Genomic DNA, 20,191 nt, shown 5'->3' with positions numbered 1-20,191 from the left:
GCTGTTTTAGTCTGTTCCTCCTTCTATAACAAAATTCCTTAGATTGGGTAATGTATAAACAACCGAAATTGATTTCTCATAGTTCTGGAGGTTGGGAAGTCCAAAATCAAGGCACTGACAGTTTCAGTGTCTGGTGAGAGTTCACGGTCTGCTCTCAGGACAGTGCCTTGTTGCGTCCTCATACGGCAGAAGGCAGAATGGCAAAAGGGTGAGCTGTCTCCCTCTAACCCTTTCCTAAGGGCACAGATCCCATCCTTAAGAGCAGAGCCCTCGTGGTCCAGTCACTCCGTGGGGCTCCACCTCTTAATACCATCACCTTAGGGGGTAAAGTTTCAACATGTGAACTTTGGAGGGACACACACTCTAAGCATAGCAGGTACTGTGTCAGGATGAGGACTCAGCATGTAGTTGTACTCATGGGCAACAGTTATTACAGCAAAGGAATACACAACAAGATTAGCAACAACAACAAAGGCACAGGTGGAATCCGAAGAAACCCATGCCCAGGCTTACGTTCTCTGCCTTCCGTGAGGAAGCACACAGCGCATCCGCCTGTCTCCAGTGGTGAAGAATGCAGGGACCTGTGCGCAGTGTCTGTCCCTGAGGAAGCCCAGGAGAGAGGTTTTTGTCGGGGGCAAGTCATGTGGGCGTCCTCTGCCTCGCAGCTACCACAATGACAGAATCCCACAAGGAAGGCAGATACTCACCACAGATCACATTGTTTGTGCAGCAGTTGAAACACAGCAAAACCAGTCTTACCAGTTAGGGGATGGAAGTGCCAAGTTCCTGATGTCGGCCAAATGCCAGCCTTGCCAGCATGCCCTTATAAAGATGGCAGCCTCGGGCCTGCCGTGTTCACTGTTTTCTGCATAGGTACACAAGCCACATGACACTAACATACTTAAAACACATTTCACAGCAGTAGTGTGTTTTTGGAGATGGGGTCTCGCTCTGTCACCCAGGCTGGAGTGCAGTGGCACAATCATAGCTCACTGCAGCCTCAAACTCCTGGGCCCAAAGGATCGTCCCACCTCAGCCTCCTGAGTAGCTGGGACTGTAGGTGTGCACCACCACACCTGGCTAATTTTTTTATTTTTAATTTTTTTGGAAGGACAAGGCCTCACTATTTGCCCTGCCTTGTCTTGAACTTGTGGCCTCAAGTGATCCTCCCACCTTCATCTCCCAAAGTTCTGGGACTACAGGAATGAACCACCACACCCAGCCTGAATACAATTAGACGGTTCAGAGCACAAAGTTTAAATGCAAAGTTGCCTATAAAAGATGTAATATACATACTTCAAAACACAACTACTGAGGTGGAAGTATAACAAATGATGAGGGAAGAATGATCTTTTCAACAAACAGGCACTGGGCAAATGGATATCCACACGCAAAAGAATTAATTTGGACCTTTCCCTCATATACAGAATGAACTCAATGGATCAAAGACCTAAATGTAAGAGTAAATATAAGACTCTTAGAAGAAAACACAAGGGTTAACCTTTGTGACCTTGGATTAGGCAATGGTATTTTTTTAGATGTGACACCTAAAATACAGGCAAGAAAAGAAAAAATAGAAAAACTGGACTGCATTAAAAATAAAAAGGTTTTCAGATCAAAAGAAACTATTAAAGAAAAAAATCCACACATTGGGAAAAAATTATAAATTATACATCTGGTATGAGACTAGTATGTAGAATATATAAAGAACTATTATAACCCAACTGGAAAATGGGCAAAGGCTTTGAATAGACATTTACAAATGCAGATGCAAAATGGGTAAGAAGCACAGGAAAAGATGCTTAACATGATTTTTCATTAGAGAAATGCAAATCAAAACAATAATGAGATGGCACTTCACATCCACTCAGATGGCGATAATAAAGATGGGCAACAAAAGTGTCGGTGAGGATGTAGAACCTTATACATTGTTGATAGGGATGTGAAATGGTACAGCCCCTTTGAAATACAGATTGGCATTTTCCCAAAATGTCAAACATAGAATTACCATACGACCCAGCAATTCCACTCCTAGGTACATACCCAAGAGAATTGAAAACATACATCCTCACAAAAACTAGTACACAGATGTTTGTTGCAGCATTATTCATAACAGACCAAAGCTGGAAACAATCCAAGTGCTTATCAACTGATGAACAGATTTTTTTTAAATGTGGTATATCCATATAATGAAATGGTAATCATCCATAAAAGGAATGAAATATTGATACATGCAACAAAGGACATGAATGTTGTAAACATTATGCTAAGTGAAAGAAGCCAGACATAAAAGACCACGTGTTCTATGATTCCATTTATATAGAATATCCAAAATAGGCAAATCCGTAGAGACAGAAAGTGGATTAGCGCTTGCCAGGAATCGAAGGGATGAGGAGAATGGGGAGTGGCTGCCAATGCTACAGGGTTTCTTCTGGATGATGAAAAGGTTTTGGAATTCCATAGTGGTAATGGTTGCACAACTTTGTAATTATGTTAAAAACCTCTGAATTGTACATTTTAAAAGGGCGAATTTTATAGTATGTGAATTATATCTCAATTTGTAAAAAGTGTAACAAGTGGATTAACATAAATGTTAATTCAGGAAATCAGAAGTATAAAGATGCAGGATGAGCCATACAATAATTTCCTTACATTCTTCTGAAGAACAGACTGAAGCCCCCCAAAACAGCAGTAGTTTCCTGTCCCTCTTTGGAAATAGCCAGGACTCTTCAGCCTGAATTAGAGGCTGTCTCATACTTGTCACAGTCAGGACAACTGAAAACTTTTTACTAGGACTCCTGATAAGTCAGCCTAATTGAATGGATGCTTTATATTCAGAATTCAAATGAACCAAGCAGTCTTCCCATAAATTACTCAAACTACCAGAAATCTAAACCAGCAATTAATTTAAAAAGGGATTTTGTGCCCAATCACTTGGAAACTATTTGGCAGTATCTACAAAAGCTGACTATGCATACTCATTGATCCAGTAACTACTACTACAATGTTTATCCCCAATAAAAATATGTACAAATTTTCAGGAAAAAGCAGGCACAAGAATGTTCCTAATAGTCCAAAACAGAAGCTACCCAAAGTCCATCAAATAGAAAAGATAAATTGTGATATATTCACACCATGTAATACAACAATATGAAGGAAAAAAATTACAACACAACAAAATGGATGAATCAAGGTCAAGGGAAAGAAACTAGACACAAAATGTTACACACTGTATGATTCCATTTATATAGTGTAAAAAAACAAGAAAAAGTAACTTGTGCCATTACAGGTGCATGTAGGATTTACACTTGAGTTCATGTAGTGACCAGAGGGGAATACAACAGGACTTCTAAAGTGCTGATAAGGATCTCTTTCTTGATCTGAGAGCTAGTTACATGGATGTGTCTGGCTTGTGAAAATTTATCAAGCTGTAAACTTATATATACATTTCTGTATCTTTCATTTACTTCAGTAAACAGTTTTTAAATGGATTGCTTTAACAGCAGACTAGATGTGGCTAAAGAGAGAATTAATAAAAAGGGAGAGGTTACTGAAGAGATTACCCAGAGTGTGTCAGAGAGAAAAAAAAACAGATGGAAAATCTGAAAGGCAAACTTAAGAGACATGAGGAGAAGGTCTTATCAAAACGCTGGAGAGAGAAATGAAATAGACTGGGGCCTCTGAAGAGCATGGTGGGTTGACTTGTGTTTCCAGCCAAAGATACACCTGAGTCCTAACTTCTGAAACATGTGAATGTGAACTTCTTTGGAAATAGGATATTTTACATGTAATCAAGTTAAGAGGAAGTCATGTTGGATTAGGGTGGGTGCCAACTCCAATGACTGGTGTCCTCATAAGAGGGAGGAGAGAACACACAGAGATAGAGGAGACACGAAGGGAAGGCCATGTAAACACCGAGGCAGAGGTCGAGTTGTGCAGCTACAAGCCTGGGAACATCAGACATCACCAGCAACCACTAGAAGCTGGTGGGGGATGCTTAGGATGATTTTTTCCTAGGGCCAGAGGAAGCATGGCCCTGCCAACACCTTGATTTTGGACTTCTAGGCTCCAGAACTGTGAGAGAAGAAATTTCTGTTCTTTTAAGCCACAAAGTTTTTGATATTTTGTTTTAGTAGCCCTAGGAAACTAACACAAACAAATTATCCCTGAGAATGTTTGAGAGCTAATAAAAGACACCAATCCAAGACAGGAAGCTCAAAATTCCCCAAACATAATAAATATCTAGTCAATCTAATAAATACCCAGTAAATCCATCAAAAAGGCAATACAATAAAAAATGAAATGTGAATAAGGTAGATAGAGTGAAAGTACAAAATAATAAATAATTTCAATTCGGTGGTAATTAAAATAAATGTAAAAGAGCTAAATGTTCCGGTAATATTCAAAGATTATCAGCTTAGGTATAAACAACACATCATCAAATCTAAATGCATGCGATTTATGAAACACGCCTGAAATATGAACTACAAATCAACAACATAACCCAAAGGCAAAAAGACTTAAACATTTAAGAGAAAAGATGAATGACCAAGAAACATATGCAAAAGCAGCTTGTGGGGAGGATAGGGGTGCTTGGGTAGGGGTAGCAGGTGGGAGGAATGGGTGGAAATGTGTGGAAGGAAATGGGTGGAAATCACACAGGGGTGTACAGGAGACTTAAAGATAATGTGATTTTAAAAAATTGAGCGACAGCATGATGAAACCCTGTTTCTACTAAAATACAAAAAAAACTAGCTGGGTGTGGCGGCATATGCCTGTAGTCCAGCTACTCAGGAGGCTGAGGCAGGGGAATGTATGAACCCTGGAGGCGGAGCTTGCAGTGAGCCGAGATTGCGCCACTGCACTCCAGCCTGGGCGACAGAGCGAGACTCCATCTCTAAAAAAAGAAAGTGAGTGACAGGTACTTGGATGTTAATTGTCTAGTTGTTATTCATTCTTTATTTATATATCAGAAAATTGTTTGTATCTATTCGACATTTAATTTTTTAAACTTGAAAAGTTAAATACAAGTTTTCAACATTATGATAAGTCTTGCATAATCATTCCTCACTCGTACGCACCTCTTTTTAGTTACGAGGACCTGGTCTATTCCAAATGCTTCTCTCTTTTCCATGGGTTTTCAAGAAGTGAATCATTTCTTGATACTTCCATTCTGATTCTAATCTCTGCTCATCATAACCACAGAGGAGTCATAACTTGTCTGAATCTTTGAGGAAATAGTCATTTTCTTTCAGCCCTCAGGAGGCGGCTCTAGTCTGTAGTTCTGCTTGACCCTGCTAATTGTCAGAAAAGCAGATCTAACGTTCCTTCTCTCTATGGAATCCCTACTCTCAGGTCGTTCTTCCCTTCCTGCCACTGAGCATTTTCAATAACGTGATTCATCAATAACATGATTCAATAACAGCTAACTTTAGTCCTGTTCGCAATATCAAACATTTCACATAATGTTGCTTCTCAACTTTTTGGTCAAGATCAAGTATAATATCTGTTCTCATCAATTTAATATCTGATCCATCCTCTATCTGAAGACAAGAGATTAAATGGATTTTTGGAGCAGGGAGATGCAATAGGAGCTGGCTCCAACCCCACACATGGACATGGTATCGCAGTACCTCCTGGAACGCTGCGCCCTCCCCGCTCCAAAAACATTCACATGCTAGAGCATACATACCATGCACAATGTGCTCTAACATGTTATGGGAAGGAGAGTTATCCTTTATTATGCCAGCTGTAGAAAGATAAGAATAAATATATTTTCCTCCATATGTCCATTGTCTTAGGTTCACTTCCCCAGAAGCAGAGTTCCTATTGGGATTTTTGTTCACGTGTATACCAGGGGGTGGTCTCAGGAGAACAGCGCAGGAGGCATGCTGAGCAAGAATGTGGGCTCAGGTAGAAACTAACTTCATTCTGACCTCACAGAGCACAATTACACTACCAAATTTATCTCACCTTGAGGCTAAGGGGTGTCAGGACTGTACAGGGTCTGCGATTCTACCCTACTTAACAACTAACAAGCCAGCCTGTTTCATGGATGCTGGCAGAAGACACAAGACTCTTGGATTAGAAACAGATGACTTTCTTACTTATAGCAGAAGCCATAACCAGAGTGTCAGCATGATGCTTGAGCCAGTTCTCCCTGCCCCCCAGTACCCACAGAGGTGACACAGAGGGCCCATTACGGATTCCCGCACACTCTGTGGGCTGCGTTATAACAGAGGAACACTGCGTTATAACAGAGGAACACTGCCCTTGGGGGATCCACTGCTCTTTAGAGAACCAGCCCTGCTGTTTGTCTGTGAGGAGACATTGCCTTCTTCTTCAAGATTACTTGCTGCAAACACAACCTTGAGAATGGCCCATGTAAAGAGCGGAGCCAGCCTTGCATTCTTGACACATCCAGCAAGAATGTGCAGAGATGCTCAAGATGCGTGGCAGACGGGCTCTCCTAATCAGGGAGTGGTCTGTCTCCAAGAAAGAGGGAGCAAAGTGTCCTGGAGGAGGGGACTTGTGTGGCTGTGGACAAAGCTATGGAGAAGGAACAGCTGTGAGCTGTTTTCCTTCAACATCCACAGTAGCTGGGGATGAGGGGGTACCACCTCCGAAAGAGGATCTGAGAAGGGCGCCTTTAGCATCCATGCCACCTGCTTTTCCCTTAAAATCACAGATTTCTTTCAGATTCTATATTATCAATTACTGTCTACAATTTCTATTATAGAATTTTCTAAATTTACAACATGTTATGCAAAGAGTTGTTAAGTTTCAAATAATGATTTTATACCTAATCCCAAGATTTGGCAGAGATAAATACATCCTCTTGCTGTTTTCAATCTTCTCTTTGTGTTCATTTTTTCTAATTAAAAAAGTACTAAATTTTGGATTATCCTCTTACAAGAGACTTGTCATGTTAAAAGCTCATATTAGTTTTGCTTTTTGGAGAGTTTTGCTTTTTGGAAAGACAGAATAGAATAAAGAAGTGCAGCCTGGGCACGGTGACTCACTCCGGTAACCCCAGCACACTGGGAAGCTGAGACAGGAGGATTGCTGGAACCCAGGAACTTGAGACCAGCCTGCATAACATGGAGACCCCATCTCTACAAAAATTTTAAGGAATTAGCTGGATATGATGGCACATGCCTGGAGTCCCAAGTACTTGGGAGGCTGAGGTGGGTGGATCACGTGAGCCCAGAAGGTTGAGGCTGCAGTGAGAGCTATGATTGTACCACTGCACTCTAGCCTGGATGACAGAGTGAGACCCTCTCTGAGAGAGAGAGAGAGAGACAGAGAGAGAGAGAGAGAGAAGTGCGCAGGTGCTGGGACATGCCAGCTGTTCTGCTTACCTGTTCTTAACTAGCCCTGTGGCCTTGGGCAAGTTACTTAACTTCCCCACTGTCCCTTGGTTTCCCCATACATTAAATGAGTCTCATAATGGACCTTATTTCATAAAATTTTGTCAGAGCTGCCTAGAAAGCCTTACAACAAAGGTCAATACTTGGCATTTAATAAGAGCTCAGAAAATCTTTGATTTTGTTTTCCAAATGTCTCCAAAACTTCTTTTAAGCTACAGCAACAAAAACCATGTGCATTCTTCTAACCACAAAAGGCAACATGAGTTTAAACAAGGTAAGGTATTGTTTTCTGATTTGTTTCATTTCTGATGCCCTTCCTGAATATGTCCAGTTTTTTCTTAGCCTTTTTGGAGAAGTAGCATATTGAGTTAATGTCTTCGGTGAAAATAAAACTTCCATATTCAATCTCTCAGTCATAAATGAGTGCTATCTGCATCATCCCTTCTTAATACCTTACCTAATATTGCTTCCCCCTAAGTAAAGCTCATTGGGAAATTTTATATTCACTAAAGGCAGCCATAAGATTTGGGGAATTATATAATCAAGAATTGTATATATCTAAAAAGGAACATTATAAAATCCTCTAATTCAGACCACCTATAGTACAAACTAAAGATGAGGAAATTGACTCTTAAAAAGATTAAATGACTCTTCCAAAATCACAAAGATAATTCAGTGAGTTTTTTCCTCTACTAAATGTTCCTTTTTTCTGCATTTCATTCTCACTTAAGCAACTTATTGTCTCAAAGAGCATCATGTAATGATATAAAACACAGCTTTCCAATCACACTAAGGGTCTCTCGATGTCTTCTCTTGACCACCAATCAGGAACCTTTGCTGGAAGCTTGTTTCTGATTGGTGAAAGTAAGCCGTAACAGTGGAATGCCAAGGAGTAAACACAAAAGCGTAGCAACAACTGAGTTTGCTGTCTCACTACCCTCAGCCTAGGCCAACCTGGACTCCTTCACCCCAAATGAGGTGACCTCTACATTTTATATGAAGACACTGATTTACCATTCAACTGTGATCCATCTTATAACATGGCAATCCGATACAGACAGGAAGATAAAACTGAACACAGCTAAAATAAAGTGTATTCCCAGGTAAAATAGACACGTGCTTTAATTTGAAATGGATTCGTCCGATGAGTGTCAGTTACAAGGGCACAGAAGGTACCGGTGCAGAAGAGCTGTCTCTGTGGGCAGTGTCACAGGTCCCCTAAGGGGCAATGCTTCTGCTGGGCGACATGACCCATCTTAATGTATAAACCCATAGCCAGACAGGACGTGCAAACGGGTCTCATGGTGAATGCCATGCTGTGGAAAATGACACGGAGAATGGCTGTCTCTCAGCTGGGGAGGGTCTTGGTGTCCTAGGAAAGAATGTTCACGTCCTAGAGTCGGTGGTTGGTGTTCTATCTAGGCGATGAGGGAAGGATGCTTTTCATAATGAGCGCCTGGTGGGAATAGAGTCTGTTTTTGCACTTTGCTGGAGGAAGACATTTCTACCACCTTATTTTTTATTCTTGCTTACAGAATACACATTGTGGAAAAAGGATGAAGTTGACCAGTGAAAAGTTGCCCAAGAACCCCTTTTATGCCTCCATATCTCAATATGCTGCTAAAAACCAAAAATCGTTCCAATGGAAAAAGGAAAAGACTGGTACGAATCCTAATATTTAAGCTTCCCTTGGAAAATACTTTCACTAATAGTTCATTTTGTATGCTAGAGCAAACGAGACAAGAAATACTGTGTTTGATTGATTTCAAGGAAGTGGTTAATCATTACAGTCCTTTTGAGTTTTCCCACAAGAATCTGTGAAATTGCTCATTTATCTGGTAGCAAATCGTCAGTGAGGTCTCACAGATAGTTAGGTCTTGAGTTTACTCTCAGGACTTAAGGACATGCTTCTAGAAAACACAAGCCAGATGTCATGTTTGTTAAAGAGAACAATGCCATGCTTTACTTGCAATTATTATTTAAATACCTGATTTCCCCTATAGCCTTAAAAATATTATATTAGGGATGGGATGCTCATTTGGTTAGAGGAGCTCTCATTAAGGCTCAAATTAAGAATTTAACTCACCTCTCCAGACGGCTTTGCCCATTGAAGACAAACCAATGCATAGACTTATACCGAGCCCTGCACTGCTACGGCTCTACTTGGCCATAAGCAGGGTTAGTGCGAAACCCATCCACAAGTATTGCTTTTTTTGTTTTTGTTTTTGAGATGGAGTTTTGCTCTTGTTGCCCAGGCTTGAGTGCAGGGATGCGATCTTGGCTCACCGCAGCCTCCGCCTGCCTGAGTCTCCCGAGTAGCTGGGATTACAGGCATGCACCACCACACCCCCCAATTTTGTAGTTTTGGTAGCGTCGGGGTTTCTCCACGTTGGTCAGACTGGTCTTGAACTCCCAACCTCAGGTGATCTGCCCGCCTTGGCCTCCCAGAGTGCTGAGATTTACAGGCGTGAGCCACCGCGCCCGGCCCGTATTGCTTCATTATACAGGGCACAGTGTTAGGTACTGTGACCATGCCCTTTTTTCAGGTAATATTTCTTCCTTGCGCTAAGGAGGCCAGCTGTAGGAATGAGTACTAGAAAGAAATATTGTCAACAGTGTTAGATGGATTTTACATGATTCATTACTTCAGGAGAGAAAATTCCTATTATGTGGTTAATGGAATTCCTTACCTTTTAAAAATCAGATCATTACAGCCATGCTAATTTGGTGGATAAGGCATTGCAGCTCTTGAAGAAAAGAATACTGAAAGGAGACACTCTGGCATATTTCCTGAGAGGTCAACTATATTTTGAAGAGGTATCATTTTTTGTTTATTTGTTTTCATTTCCTATAATTCTGTTGTTAGATCCTGAGACAAAAATTTCATGTAGAGTTTCTTACTGTGTTATACTAGGGAAATTCTGTCCAATTACATAGACTATGGCTGTGGCTTTAACAGTGGGATACAGTGCTGCTAGCTTGAGGAGTTACCTGACCTTTCTTCATAAAATCCATGTCATGAAAGCCATTTATGGGAGTCATTTTAGTATAAAATCCATTTCACACTATATATTAAAAATCAAATTTTTATATATTTGCTCAAAATATTTAATAATACAAATTATATTATCAGGCCGGGTGCGGTGGCTCACATCTGTAATCCCAGCGCTTTGGGAGGCCGAGGCAGGTGGATCACCTGAGGTCAGGAGTTGGGAGACCAGCCTCTCCAACATAGCTAAACCCCGCCTCTACTAAAAAAAAAAAAAGAAATAGCCAGGCATGGTGGTGCACATCTGTAATCCCAGCTACTTGGGAGACTGAGGCAGAGAATTGCTTGAACCTAGGAGGCAGAGGTTGCAGTGAGCCGAGATTGTGCCACTGCACTCCAGCCTGGGTGACAGAATGAGACTCCCTCTCAAAAAAAAAATTATATTATCAGATATCTTCATATTAATAATTGAAGCCCTGATTTTTATCTAGTACTTAGAGGCGGCTTTAGTTGTTCCTGGACAGCATAGGAGGAAATCGCCCTCGTTCTCCACATCTTGTTGGGATAACCTGGAAAGTAGACTGAGGCATGGCTATGCCAGCTGTCCCCCCAACTTCAGTAATGTAGTTTTGGTTTTTCACTGATTTCCCCGGGAAGACTTGAAAAGGGACAGACTGTCCTTCACCATTCGTTGACTATTTGGGCAGCTGTTCACCTATATCCCACTTACTCTCTCACTTTTCAACGGCACCTTCATCTATCCTGGCAACAAATGTTTGCTGAGGGCTCATTGTGCACCTGTCACTCTGAGGATGGCAGAGCGCCACGGCAGACAGCGTGCTTCGTCAGCATGGGGCATGGGTTCGGACGTGGCTGCACTGCTTGTTAACTGTGTGTTTAACTTGGGCAGAAACAGTTGGCCACTTGGTGCCTTTGGGATTACTTAAAGATCATAAGAAAAATAATTAAATATCTTCTGGGCGCTTCTAGGGATGGTATGAAGAAGCATTAGAACAGTTTGAAGAAATCGAGGAGAAAGACCATCAAGCAACTTACCAGCTAGGAGTGATGTACTATGATGGGCTGGGGACCATTCTAAATTCTGTAAGTTAGTGTCTTGGTCACAGTGGGTAAGATTTCATTGTCAGTGGATTGTTGGACACAATTAAAATTATATTTTAATACTTTTTTTTTTTTTCTTTGAGACAGAGTCTCGCTGTGTCACCCAGGCTGGAGTGCAGTGGCACGACCTCGGCTTACTGCAACCTCCACTTCCCGGGTTCAAGTGATTCTCCTGCCTCAGCCTTAAGAGTAACTGGGATTACAGGCACTGCCACCATGCCTGGCTAATTTTTGTATTTTTAATAGAGACAGGATTTCACCATGTTGGCCAGGGTCTACTAAAAATACAAAAGTTAGCCTGGCGTGGTGGTGCATGCTTGTATTCCCAGCCACCTGGGAGGCTGCAGTAAGCCAAGATCATGCCACTGCACTCCAGCCTGGGTGACAGAGCAAGACTCTGTCTCAAACAAAAATCAAAATATATTTGATTGTCCAGTATTATTTTCTTCTTTTGGGTGATGTTTGAAGGTTTGTGTCTGATGGATCTGGGGGTGGAGGGTGCAGATCTGTCCCTGCTAGTGGTTAGAATACCTTCTATGCTTTCCTTGTGACCACAAAGCAGATGTTGTATTAATGCGTAAGATTTGTATATTAGATACAAACTATGAGCACGCAGTAAAAGTATGCTTGAATGGAAGATGGTGTTTGTTAGGGGCTCACAAGTGTATTGTAAGAATTATAAATGTGAAAGAAGTTCCGGGCCATGCTTGCCTTTTAGTCAGTTCTAAGAACTGTGATGATTCAGGATAAGGGTTATTAGATGGGAGGGAGGAGAGAAAAAAGGAAGCCCATATTGAGACTTAAATCCACTCAGGCAGCTGTAAACGGAAGGAAATTTCTTATATCCCAGAGCTCCGGGGAGTGCCTGGATAGGAAACGTACTTTTAGAGATTCTTTCTGTCCTTATCGCTTGCCCGGCAGGATCCAGGACAATCGTAACTCTTGGGCACAGATTCATAGTATTACACATCATGTCAGAGGGCGGACACTTCACAGCCTTATTGGGAGAAAGAAATTCAGTTTGGGTAAAACTAAAAACTAGGGTTTTTTTGCTCTTTCTTTTGTCGAAGGAGAAAGGGGTGGACTACATGAAGAAAATTCTTGATTCTCCATGTCCCAAAGCAAGACACTTAAAATTTGCAGCTGCTTACAACCTCGGAAGAGCTTATTATGAAGGAAAAGGTGTTAAACGATCAAATGAGGAAGCCGAAAGGTAACCCTACCTGGGAACAAGATTAGGTTTGAATGGAATGCCGAAACCAAGAATAACATGCCTCGCTTTCTCGTAGACTGTGGCTTTTCGCAGCAGACAATGGAAATCCCAAAGCTAGTGTGAAGGCTCAAAGTATGCTCGGGCTGTATTACTCAACCAAGGAGCCCAAGGAGTTAGAAAAGGTGACATGCCCCTCTTTTTTAATGCCAGTGTTATATTTAGATTAATATTTGTTTCACTACTTTTTTTGAGAAAATGGTGGGGAATGTTGTTTTAAATCTCTCTTACATTTCCTTAAAATGTAAAGGAAGTGTACATTTTAGGATCTCAAAGCCCTTTTATTTATAAATGTCCCCTTCCCTACCTCTATAGAAGGAAACCATGAATGTGAGAGTATTTTGTGTCCTATAGTATCAAAGCTAAAAGAAGAGAAACAGTCCTGAAATTACAGCCAAAATCCTTTTAATCATGAATAGATGAATATTAGCAGTGACTTGAGAAATAATTGATACTAATAAATAAAATATACTAAGAATTAGTTACAAATAAAGTCCATCTAAGATTTTCACAGAAATACAATCTTTCATCCATGGTTGAAACAGTTTCCAAAAAAATCCTATAGGGAGAAGGAAATGGGGGCCGAGTCCTACTTGTAAGAGAGGAGTTAATGGCAAGTTTGCAAGAGGCATATAACAAGTAAGGCCATCTTCGGATAGATGAGCAGCCACCTGGAATTTTGTAAACGAGTTCAAATTCACTGTAGCGGAGTATGAGGCAAATGTGCTTGAGGCTACATACAGCGTTTATCTGGGGTTGTCTTTGATCGCAGGAGCTGCCATCTCTAGAATCCACAGGGAGCTCGAACTCTCCCTCACCATCAGCAGTCTCCTCTCCTCCGCTGGGCCGCATGGCTTTCAGACACTTAGTTCCTATTTGGCACCTTCCTGATCCCTACTCTGGAAGGTCCCCAAATCCTGAAACCTAGGACAGCTGGTGCTTCTCTGCCATAAGCTGTCTGGACTGTGACCTCATCTGCACTGCGGAGAGACGGCAGAGGAACTCACCTCCACACAGCGTTAGGCATGTGTGCTAGTGTGAAACGCGTCCAAAGGCCTACAGCTCTTTCCTAGAGATGATTAATAGTGCTATCTAGGAGCCACAGATTTCTGTCTAGTATTCCCTTATAATTTCATCTAGTGGATCACAAATACAATGATGAAACTGTGCTTTTCTTAGGCATTTTACTGGCATTCAGAAGCGTGTGGCAATGGAAATCTGGAGTCCCAGGGTGCACTTGGTCTCATGTACTTGTACGGACAAGGCATCCGGCAGGATACGGAAGCTGCCCTGCATTGCTTAAGAGAAGCAGCAGAACGCGGAAACGTCTATGCTCAAGGGAATCTCGTGGAGTATTACTATAAGATGAAATTTTTTACAAAGTGTGTTGCATTTTCTAAAAGGTGAATGTCTTTGTCTGTTTCGTGCTGCTGTAACAGAATGCCACACACTAGGTATTAAGAAACAGAAATTTATTTCCCACGGTTCCAGAGGCCAGGAAGTTCAAGATCAAGGTAGGTGTGGTTGTCTGGTGAGGGCTGCAACCTCCAGAGGGGAGGACCATCATGTCCTCACGTGACAGCGGAAAGCTACAGGAAACCTCTTTTATAAAAAGGGCTTTCGTCCTATTCATGAGGGAGGTGCTCTCATGGCCTCATCCCCTCTTGAGGGCCCCACCTCTTGATACGATCACACTAGCAACACTGGGATTTTGGAGGGAACTTTATTCAAACCCTAGCAGTAGTGTTGGAATAAACTGGATGAAAGCATTGACAAGAATGCCTAAGAATGTTCTATGCCAAATCCTTCCCAGAGCTTTCTGCGGTATTAGCAATGGTAGCTACTGAGCACTTGAAATGTGTCTAATACAACTTAGCACTAAACTTTTAAATGTTAATTAACATAAATACTCATATGGCTAGTGGTTACCATACTGGATAGCACAATTCTATGCCATTAGCCTTCAAGATTTCAATGCTACTAGCTGAAGCAAGTTGCTTAAGAAGCAATTGCTTTATGTGTAAGAAGAGAATATCTTTATAGCAGGATCATAATAGTGTACTTAACACAGCTTGGCATATCACACGTTTAGCACGTCTTCATTTCTTCCTGCGCTCCTCGGCCATGCAGTTCTATAACTGCACAACTAAATATAGCTCCATAAGAACTGAACATGAGAATATGGTGAAAAGACTGAGACTATATCTAATAAAATATACAAAAACGTCTTTTCCCAGAGTCTGTAAGGCTCCATGTACTTTCCTACACTTCTTTACCCAGTGTATAAAAGCAGTGTGTCGGGGACACAGACCTGGGTGTACTCTGGAGTGTCCATCAGACTCTGCGTGTGCTGGTGTTTCCCAGTCACACCCTTCCCACAGCGCCAGGTCTCCCCTCTCTGCGAGCCCTAGTGCAGGGCAGTGATCTACAAGAGGATGAGGGGAGGGAGGGGCTGCTTCTCCCCGCGTCCCCGGCGTCTCGGGCTCCAGGCAGCAGACCACTTACAGGAGTGATTGCCAGTATCTCAAAGCAAGTGTCCGTCTTAGTTAGAACTAAAGCTTTAAATCATTCTTTAAAATCTTTGGCGTTTTCCATTATTTCCCACATTCCTACTCCATTAACATTGTGGTTAATGTGGAGGTGACTGGATCACATGCTCACATGATTCTACGTATTTGTGTCTGGGTATAAAGGATGACTTCTTTCCCTTGTCCGTTTTTAAAGACGTGCTAGTGAAAGGGTTTTCTGGTCCTATGTGGCTAATGTCCAAATTGAAGGTGGCTGTTTCCATACGTGATCCAGAGAAGTGGAAAATGCTTTCTTCTCCACGCAGTTTAAATCCACAAAGTGACATTAAACTTCCAAGAGTAATATGACAAGAAAAAAGAAACATACCTTTGTTTTCTAATGGTGATTGAGCCTGCTGAGCATAATTACAGAGATGATGTAAAGTCACCACTAGGGTAAGCTCGTCTTCTCCTGGTATGAGTTGGCTATACGAACCCTTCACCACGCAGCAAACAACTTAGTTCTTAAAGCAGTAGAGAGAAATCACTTCGGGGACAAGGTCAGTTTCTAGGCACATCGTTTTACAAACACTTACGCCATAACTGATGTCCTTTTCCATTTCACCACTCTACGTCCTCTCAGGATTGCTGACTATGATGAGGTGCACGACATCCCCATGATTGCCCAGGTCACAGACTGTCTCCCGGAGTTCATCAGCAGAGGCATGGCAATGGCATCCTTCTACCACGCAAGGTGTCTCCAGCTCGGCTTGGGCATCACCAGGGACGAAGCAACGGCTAAGCACTATTATTCTAAAGTAAGCGTTAGAACAAAATATCAGTTCACCCAAAGAGAAACTGCCAGGCTTTAGTTGCAACTTGAAGGGTTTTACGGATTAGTGTTTTTTCTACTCAATTACTGTGCAGATAACCTCTGTCTACAGAGACGCTGTCAGACATGCAGATTGTTTGCAGACAATTGTCAGATTCTTATTAGCATAATTTTGCTCAAATGATTAAAAGCCCTATTTTGATGCAAATTACTCTTTCATTCTGCTACTATCTGCAGCCTAAGGCCCAGCACTAAGACCTTAAAGCTGAACAGTTTATGTCTTTCATCTAAAAAAGTGTGAACCTATGTGTTCATTCTAGTACGGTAATGAAATACGGTTTAAAGGTTTTTTTGAGCGTGACATCTACCCCACTCAGGAGGGATATTCTTGAGCTTGAGGTAGTCAGTGAAAATAAGCCTTTCATATTTTAATCCGTGTGATCAATTTATTTAGATCCCAAACGCATTTCACATCTCAAAGTAACTACTAAAAACTAAAAAGCAAGGGCTGTGGCAGTTGCGGGGGTGGGGGGGCGGTAAAGGAGATCATTATGAATACTAAGTTTGGATTTTTTTTTTTTAAAGAAAACCCAAAAAGCTGGGCCATCATATCCATGAGTCAAAATTAGAATTACATCATAGCAGACTTGGTAGAGCAGTGTTTATAGTGCACAGATCGCTCAGCCTGAGTGGGGGAACAAGGGAAGGAACAGTCTTCTCAGTCCCTTGGCTGACTCTGATATTACCGCAGTGGTTCCCAAGCTTCTCTGCGTGTTAAAATCACCCGAGGATCTTTTACAAATTCCAAAGTTCAGGCCTTATTTCAGAAAATTTCAATCATGGTGTCTAGGAGACAGAAGCATATTTGTTGAAGCTCCCCGTGGGATTCCAATGTCAGGTAAGTTTGGGAACCCTAAATTACTTTAAAATTAAAACTTCCAGAGCATCAAAGCCATATTAACACACAGACACACAGACACACAGCACACAGCCAAATGCAACTGATCTTTAAGATATTTACCTCTACTCCATTCTTCGTATGAATAAACGGTTGTCTAACTTTTTTCATTTAAATGCTTTCTGTACCGGCGGGGCACAGTGGCTCATGCCTGTAATCCCAGCACTTTGGGAGGCTGAGGCGGGCAGATCATTGAGGTCAGGAGTTCGAGACCAGCCTGGCCAACATGGTGAAACCCAGTGTCTACTACAAACATATTTTGAAATGTGGTATATAGTCATCCTGCATAAAGCAGCAAAACAAGGCCAGGTACGGTGGCTCAGGCCTGTAATCCCAGCACTTTGGGAGGCCGAGGTGGGAGGATTACCTGAGGCCAGGAGTTTGAGACCAACCTGTCCAATATGGCAAAATCCCATCTCTACTAGAAATACAAAAATTAGCCCATCATGGTAGCACGTGCCTGTGGTCCCAGCTACTCGGGAGGCTGAGGCACGAGAATCGCTTTAGCCTGCAAGGAGGAGCGTTGCAGTGAGCGGAGGTTGTGCCGCTGCACTCCAGCCTGGGCAAGAGAGTGAGACTCCATCTCAAAAAAAAAAAAAGCAAAACAGATTCCAATCTGAGAATGATTTTCCATATGATGGGAGAAAATAACCCCATTACTCTGCATCTAGGATACTGTACTCTAGGACTCTAGGATACGCATCAAGGATACTGGAGTCAGTTTGGGCCATTGGGGATACTGATAAAACAGAGATAATTTAGAGGCAGTGACCCAGGGAAGGGTCTGGAATGAGGCATGATATGAGAACAGAAACCTTCTCTCTCAGAGCAAAAGGACACGAGGGATCCCGACAGTGGCCTTCACTGGACCGGCAGTGTCCCACAGGAAGGGAACAGGTGGGGAGGGAGCGGAATCAGAGCCCATGGCAGGCAGTGTGTTATGGCAGACGGTGAGGCTGTAAGATGGTAACTGGGACCTCGAGGTGGCAGACCCAGGCCTTGCCCTCAGCTCTGCCACCGTCAGGCAGGGAGACTCCAACTTCCTGGAGTCTTAGGTTTCTGTGAAACCAGCATTACGTATTCTGTTAGGACCCTTCAAGGATTCTAGAGTGCATGGAGAGAAATACCAGCCTAAAATAAGGGCGAGTTTTCTAACACAACAATTCAGGAAACAAACAAAAACACAGGTTTTCTCTAAAGGTGGCAACTTCCTGCTACTGGAAGCACACAAGCAAACACCTAGTGACCAACTATCATGGCTACTGAAGGGACAATTTCTGCACAGAGTGGGGTTTGGATGAGAGCTCTGTCCCGCATTGTTGCCAGTCTAGAAATTATGCACCTTGTCACTGTTTAGACATCGTAAGACTATTTTAGCTATATATTTTAAAGTAAGATTATTACAGATGCTGTTATTCACATACTGAGATCATAACAACTTTGAGGCCAAATGTTAATGCTTTCCATTTTACTTATCTTAATAATTCATGACATACAATGCCATCATTGGTGCTTAAGTTCCCTTGATTCTTGACACTGATAAAATGTTTTTCAAATTGATCTATTCTGCAGAGGTTAAAGTAGGACATCAGAATAGAACGTATCTTAACAAATTTCCTTGAAATTTACTGTACTATTCTTAAAAACGAATCAAAAAAGAAAAAAAAAAAAAAAGAAGAAAGACCCAAACAATGAGAATGTATCTAAATATCTGACTCTCTTTGGTTTCAAGGCTTGTCGTCTGAACCCTGCACTGGCAGATGAACTTCACTCCTTACTTATTCGTCAAAGAATTTAGACCACAATGTATTTCAACAAAGATCATCCATGCTAACACCGCACAATGTGTGTATCTTTATAGTAGCTATGACTGGTTATTTTGCACATCGCAAATTACACTATCCTGGGTATTTTACAGGTGACATGTTACTTCGTTCTTGAATTTGTACGCGGTTAAGTTTTGCACCTTGAAACCTAGACACAAGGTCAAATTGCTGCAGGAGTCCTCAGAGGTCCACCTCTTACCCTACAGACTGGCCTAGACCATATCAAGTATCAAAACCATTCTACACAGCAAGTCTCTTTTTTCCTTTCTTAAATACCAAGTCTCCAAAAAGACTTAGTTTAGCTTTAGTAAGTTCAGAAGTAGAAATGATACAAACGTATTTAAAACCATCATTTGAAAGTTTAATTCTTTATATTTGTCTCTTAGTTTTGTGAATTTTGAATGTTTAAATTTTGTTTCAGTCATTTAAAATTTTTTAATGTAAATTCACAAAACTAATTAAGGGTAAAAGACATTTAAAGAATTAAACTTGAATAAGTGTGTGTAGCATTTCTACTTCTGAAGTTATTAAAGCTAAAACTGCACTAAGCCTTTTGAGACATCCTCTATTCTTAAAAAGCTCATAAATAATTGGCTAATTTATTACATATAAACTTCAAAAAAGTGGGTTATAAGACACTGCTTTGGAAACTTACCCCTCCAAATCTTCCCTCAAAGATCTTAATGTAATGAGTAAAACAACTGCTATATACATATGCAGAATGTGTAATAAAACAAAAAGCAATTGCTATTTGAAAATATTTATAAGAAAGTTAAAGCAAATTGTTTCTTTGTGCTTCAGCTCATTTTCTACATTTTTAAAACCCTGTGGTAAAAACCTGAATGAAATCATCTACAAGAACTACAACTAAATACTGTTAAATTAGCAAAAGGCTTTCCTTATATAGATGACATCTATGAAGGCAAAAGGTGACAGTAAAAACAGTAAGATCCATATGCTTAAGACTGTACAAGGCTATTCATTTGTGAAACAAATATACATATCGAAGACAGGTCTCAGAAATACCTTAACTATCCCTTTTTAAATAAACATATTAAATGATGTGGCTTTATTTTATAAATCACAACCATCCCGACAGTGGATTTAAACAAGATTTCTTTTTCGTCATGGGAAAATGCAGTTAATATGGAGGTGATAGTCACTAAACTGTTGAATGGCAGAAAAGTATTTGCTCTAGTTTTATGTTCTGGCTTGTCTGTATTGCTTGAACTTCATTTTGTCTTTGCGTAAGGGAAGAAATTTCAACAGACTCAGGTTTGAGGTATCTCAAATTGTCATGTATTTCTGTCTCAAATC

At 41.3% G+C, this 20,191-nt stretch overlaps 1 protein-coding gene and 1 non-coding gene across 2 annotated transcripts; both read left to right on the top strand.

Moving 5' to 3' along the window:
• The first annotated feature begins 5,467 nt into the window (after window positions 1–5,467).
• Window positions 5,468–5,655, top strand: LOC112625637. Its single transcript, XR_003119717.1, has one exon. It is a non-coding gene; the product is annotated as a U2 spliceosomal RNA (small nuclear RNA).
• A 3,256-nt stretch (window positions 5,656–8,911) lies between these two features.
• LRP2BP (LRP2 binding protein) lies at window positions 8,912–19,155 on the top strand. The gene is made up of 8 exons (XM_025385149.1): window positions 8,912–9,032; window positions 10,075–10,187; window positions 11,350–11,463; window positions 12,552–12,694; window positions 12,771–12,876; window positions 13,931–14,154; window positions 15,902–16,076; window positions 18,781–19,155. The coding sequence occupies exons 1-8, from the start codon at window positions 8,927–8,929 to the stop codon at window positions 18,844–18,846; spliced, it is 1,047 nt and encodes a 348-aa protein (XP_025240934.1). The 5' UTR covers window positions 8,912–8,926; the 3' UTR covers window positions 18,847–19,155.
• Window positions 19,156–20,191: the final 1,036 nt, after the last annotated feature.

Source organism: Theropithecus gelada, chromosome 5, assembly GCF_003255815.1.
Source record: "Theropithecus gelada isolate Dixy chromosome 5, Tgel_1.0, whole genome shotgun sequence".
NCBI lineage: Eukaryota > Metazoa > Chordata > Mammalia > Primates > Cercopithecidae > Theropithecus > Theropithecus gelada.
The sequence above is the reverse complement of the archived record's forward strand: the minus strand, read 5'-3'. Positions and strand labels throughout refer to the sequence as shown.

Bases quoted from the DNA above. Each gene is read 5' to 3' on its own strand.
- LRP2BP (XM_025385149.1), top strand. From the start codon at position 8,927: ATGAAGTTGACCAGTGAAAAGTTGCCCAAGAACCCCTTTTATGCCTCC. The intron at 9,033-10,074 runs GTACGAATCCTA...TTTAAAAATCAG, and splicing joins ATGGAAAAAGGAAAAGACTG to ATCATTACAGCCATGCTAAT. The intron at 10,188-11,349 runs GTATCATTTTTT...GGGCGCTTCTAG, and splicing joins GTCAACTATATTTTGAAGAG to GGATGGTATGAAGAAGCATT.